The 4854-nt window shown below is 37.5% G+C and overlaps 1 protein-coding gene across 1 annotated transcript; it reads left to right on the forward strand.

The window, feature by feature from the left end:
- LOC103385345 (acidic mammalian chitinase-like) lies at positions 1 to 3646 on the forward strand. The gene is made up of 11 exons (XM_025059034.1): positions 1 to 89; positions 181 to 207; positions 296 to 500; positions 585 to 641; positions 734 to 899; positions 995 to 1119; positions 1201 to 1324; positions 1851 to 2036; positions 2121 to 2237; positions 2328 to 2460; positions 2581 to 3646. Exons 1-11 carry the CDS (start codon positions 65 to 67, stop codon positions 2862 to 2864), a joined length of 1449 nt encoding a protein of 482 aa, XP_024914802.1. The 5' UTR covers positions 1 to 64; the 3' UTR covers positions 2865 to 3646.
- Positions 3647 to 4854: the final 1208 nt, after the last annotated feature.

Genomic DNA, 4854 nt, shown 5'->3' on the forward strand with positions numbered 1-4854 from the left:
TGTGTATTTATTACAGCAGCAGGACCTTCATCCCCCTGCAGTTCACCAGCCGAGCGCGTTCATCATGAGCAGACTAATTCTCGCTGCAGGTGAGGTTTGATAACGACCATCACATTGTAATATAGTTCTGATTTGTCTTTGACCCAACATTAACTAAAACAAAATCTGTGACTTGAACAGGCCTTTGTCTATGTCTTGGCACCTTGGGTGAGTTGAAGAACTATCTGCTTACAGTTCGCATTTAACACACACTGACAGTCATGGAATCTTCTATCTAATCCGTCTTTTTTTATAGTCTCGTCCACCAGACTGGTGTGTTATTTTACTAACTGGGCCCAGTACAGACCAGGAAATGGAAAATTCATGCCTACAGATGTTAACCCACAGCTATGTACTCACCTGATTTACGCCTTTGCTATTATAAACGATGTAAATGAATTGATCACATTCGAATGGAATGATGACGTTCTCTACCAATCATTCAATGGACTTAAAAAAAGGTGAGTTCAAATGTCAGAGGAACTGGCTAAAACAAAAAGTAAAAAAAAAAAAAAGCTGTCTATTTACAGTATGCATTTCCGCAGCAATCCTAATCTGCGAACACTCTTGGCTGTTGGAGGTTGGAACTTTGGAACTCAAAAGTGAGAAATTTGACTTAATATCCATGAAGGTGAGTGTGTTATGTGGGTTTTTTTTTTAACCTTTCCTCTTTTTCCGACGAATTTCGACACAGATTTACTAAGGTAGTTTCAACGCAAGCCAACAGGAATACATTTATCCAGTCAACTATAAAACAACTCAGAAAATATGACTTTGATGGTTTGGATCTGGACTGGGAATATCCTGGATCCAGAGGAAGCCCAGCAGAGGACAAGCAGAGGTTTACACTGTTGTGTAAGGTCAGACATCGACTTGGTGGAGTTTTCTGATAAACATGTTTTTGTTTATATTCTTTGGCATTTAGTCAGTTTGATGACTCTTGCCTTTTGTGCAGGAACTTCTTGAGGCCTATGAGGCTGAAAGCACAGCGTCTGGAAAACCCAGATTGATGATCTCTGCTGCTGTGGCTGCTGGGAAAGGAACTATTGACAGTGGTTATGAAATTGCAGAGATCGCAAAGTACAAAAAAAATTTACTTCCTAAGTCCAAAATTTACATGTGTTTTCTTATGTAAATTTATTTTGATTTGCGTTTCATCAGGTACTTGGACTTTATAAATGTGATGACGTATGACTTTCACGGCACCTGGGAGCAGGTGACTGGACATAACAGCCCGCTGTACAAAGGACCACAGGACACTGGGGATAACGTTTACTTTAACACTGTGAGTACACCACATTAAAGTAAGAATAACAGGATAATAAACCATATAAAAGTGGATATTGTATTTTAACATGGTTGTCTGTTTTGTTTTCCTTTTTTTTCCATGTATTGTTTCAGTTAAATGACAGAGAGAAAATATTGTTACTGTAGCTTATATACACACACACACAAATACATCTAAATTATTGATCATCTATTGATAATGAAACGATCTTGAGTAAGATCACATTTTGGAGTCTTGAGATCTAAAAGCGTGCAATACGCGTTTTAATCAAGAGGAGGCAGCATTGGAATATGGATACCAAAAGAGTGCACTGCCAAAAAAAAATAAAAAACGAAAGTAGAAAGAGCTTTGTAATTTAATTCAATCAAAAGGCTTCACAAATGGATTTTTATGCTCAGTACAAGATGAATTGAATACAAGCTGTTTTTGCAGTGTCGACTTGATGTCGCAATAGTTTGAGGTTTGGATTATGGTTAGGGTTGTCTTCCTCACTTATGTTTATATATTTTCATGACCACTCAAGGACTTTGCCATGAGGTACTGGCGGGACAAAGGAACACCTGTGGAAAAGCTAAATATGGGATTTGCTACGTACGGACGGACATTTAAACTTTCGAACGCTGCATCCACCGGAGTTGGAGCACCGGCATCTGGCCCCGCATCTGCTGGTCAGTTTACAAGAGAGGCTGGATTCTGGTCCTATTATGAGGTGAAAATGAAACAATATGTTGCTCTAACTTAATTTTATTTTTTTCCGAGACTAAACACATGTAACCCCACTCTCTTATTTTAGATTTGTGACTTTCTTAAAGGGGCCACCGTCCATGTGATTGAGGAGCAAAAAGTCCCCTACGCTGTCAAACAAAAGGAGTGGGTTGGATATGACGATAAGGACAGTTTTAAGACCAAGGTGGGTTTTGGCACGTATTTCTAAACAAATCTAGTAGTGGTTTTCAGGTTGACAAAAATTATTTTCATTTTGATCGTCTGACTACTGTAGGTCCAGTATCTAAAAAGCAATGGTTTTGGTGGAGCCTTTGTTTGGACTTTGGACCTGGATGACTTTAAAGGACAATTCTGCGATCTAGGAAATTACCCTCTCATCAGTCATCTGCGGTCTCTTTTAGCTTCTGGTATGAGGAAAATAAATTCACCTTAAAAAAAAAAAAAAAAAAAAAAAAAGAGAAATGATTTCATAATGAACTATGATGAACTCATATGTAAGTTTACTGAAGTACTTTCTTATGTCCCAGATCTCCCTCCCCTTCCCACCGGAGAAACCCCAGGGACTACATCTACATCTACATCTACATCTACATCTACATCTACGTCTACATCTGGAGAAAAAACAACCAAGCCCACTGATGCCGCCCCTGTGTCTCCCTCAAACTTCTGTGCCACAAAGTCTGATGGTCTCTATGTGAAAACCGATGAGCCAACCTCTTTTTACAACTGTGCCAATGGAATCACCTACATCATTAAGTGTCCCTCTGATTTAGTGTTTAAGAAAAGCTGCGATTGCTGTGATTGGCCTTAAAAGTTGGCCCCACTGTCATTTTTCTACATGGTGAGCTCACATGATAAGATTTATATGAAATAAATAAATAAATATTTGTTCAATCAGTGGCACCACAGAGATTACTGATGTCATTTTTAACTGATGTAATCAGTTTACATGTACACCACACACACACACACACACACAGGAAAACAATTTGTGTGTTGTTCATGTGACAGTGTATTTGACCTATTTGTTAGTGTAGATATAAATATATCAGAATATCAAACCAATTTATCCTGTCTTGATTAATAATAATTTACAGCACATTTGGTCATTTAAATTTAACCTTTTTTTTTGCATTGTTGCTCAATAGTACTTTTATTGTGTATCGTGTGATACTACTATACATCATATATGCTTTTCTTATTGTAAAATCGAAGGATAACTACTGGGTACAAAGACAAATGACAGAGAAAAAAAAAAGTAAAGTAAAAAATGTCTGTCAACAAATACGTATGTTATAACTGGTTATACATACCAACAACCTAAAGCGTGCGACAGAGAAATGTGTCCTCTCTATACTGCTGTGAACTCAGTAACACTGGTCTGATACACATGAATATTATTTTATTTTTTATTGAAATTGTATTTTTAGCAGTGGCCGCTGCAGCAGTAGTAGTACCAGAAGTAGTAGGAGGGATGTTTACTTTTTGGTCTTGCCTTTTATATTTAATATCAAATGCTCGGAAGTGTCTCCTCAGGTTTTAATTGTCAGTTATAAAATTTGTGAATACTAAAAAATAAAATGACAAAATATTTTCATTAGTATTATTTTCTACCAGAAAACTAAACTCAGGATATTGAGGAAAATACATTAGAACACATTTTGTTTTTGTTTAAAGGCTCTATTCTGTTTAAAGGTTAAATTCTTCAGTTTACAGCAGGGGTGTTAAACATACGACCCACGGGTCAAAAACTGGCCCACTTAGGGTTTCAATCCGCCCGACTTGGTGAACTTTGAAAATGCACAAACACTTCATGTTCAGGACATGTTTTGTAAAAAATATTTCATTGTTAGTGATTAAAAAAATAAATATAATCACATATAATTATGACGTGTCTAATATACGATTACTTCTCTGCATGTAAACAAACGGGGATAAGACATGGACTTATTGTTATTTATAGGTAATTATGTTATGATTGTACTGGTCTGGCCCACTTCACATCTAATTAGGTTGTAAGCGGCCTCTAAAGCAACCTAGATCACAATAATCGAGGGTCTTGGTGACGGAGTGTACAGTAGAATAGTATGGGAGACTGTGGACACACAGGAAGTGAGCGGTCAACATCTGTGATGCTCATGCTAACGCCGCGTTATCCGTATCTCTGCTGAGGACCATCTTTTATGCATCACTTCATAATTACAATGGAACATTTGGCTGAAAAGCAAAATAATCCTGGCGCTGACGTCTGAGTGTAAAAATAGTCAAATTGACAGCTGAAATGACTCGTGAATCATAGGATAAGCACTAAATTTTGTTCCTGCTGCTCTTGACACATCCTTCACGTATTTGTGGCGTGTCTACGCTTAAATTCTCAAAACAAAAAAGATGTTTCCTCCTTTCCTCTCATAAAAGGATCCAAGTATAGCTGCAGCCAAAGAAATATATTAAGGGTGTACTGTACATACTCTCATTAACTTGTTGTTTACCTACATGTAGGATTTTTTTAATTTTTTTTTATTGTGTCATATATTTAGAAGTCTCTAAATGTTCTCTGCGATTTCCTGTTTGGAAACTTGGGTGTGTCAAGTAAAAGAAATGTCATTTTAATTACAAAAGGGTGTGTCGTTAATTATACCTGAAAAGAAGTATGTCCTAAATCACACCCTATGAGCAAAGTGTCCCTAAATACCAAGCAGGTGAATGGTGTGTTTTGCCTCTTTACTGCTGCACCTGCAACCACGCCCTGTCAGCGAGGACAGTCGTGTCCAGTGTGACCTGTGTGTCGTCTGTGTGGGTTC

This window comes from Cynoglossus semilaevis, chromosome 10 (genome assembly GCF_000523025.1).
Source record: "Cynoglossus semilaevis isolate Cse_v1.0 chromosome 10, Cse_v1.0, whole genome shotgun sequence".
In the NCBI taxonomy this organism is placed as follows: domain Eukaryota; kingdom Metazoa; phylum Chordata; class Actinopteri; order Pleuronectiformes; family Cynoglossidae; genus Cynoglossus; species Cynoglossus semilaevis.

What these genes read in the sequence shown, in the direction of transcription:
- LOC103385345 (XM_025059034.1), top strand. Translation starts at nt 65, where the DNA reads ATGAGCAGACTAATTCTCGCTGCAG. An exon ending in CAGACTAATTCTCGCTGCAG is followed by an intron (nt 90 to 180) that starts GTGAGGTTTGAT and finishes TGACTTGAACAG; the next exon opens with GCCTTTGTCTATGTCTTGGC. An exon ending in AGGACAGTTTTAAGACCAAG is followed by an intron (nt 2,238 to 2,327) that starts GTGGGTTTTGGC and finishes TGACTACTGTAG; the next exon opens with GTCCAGTATCTAAAAAGCAA.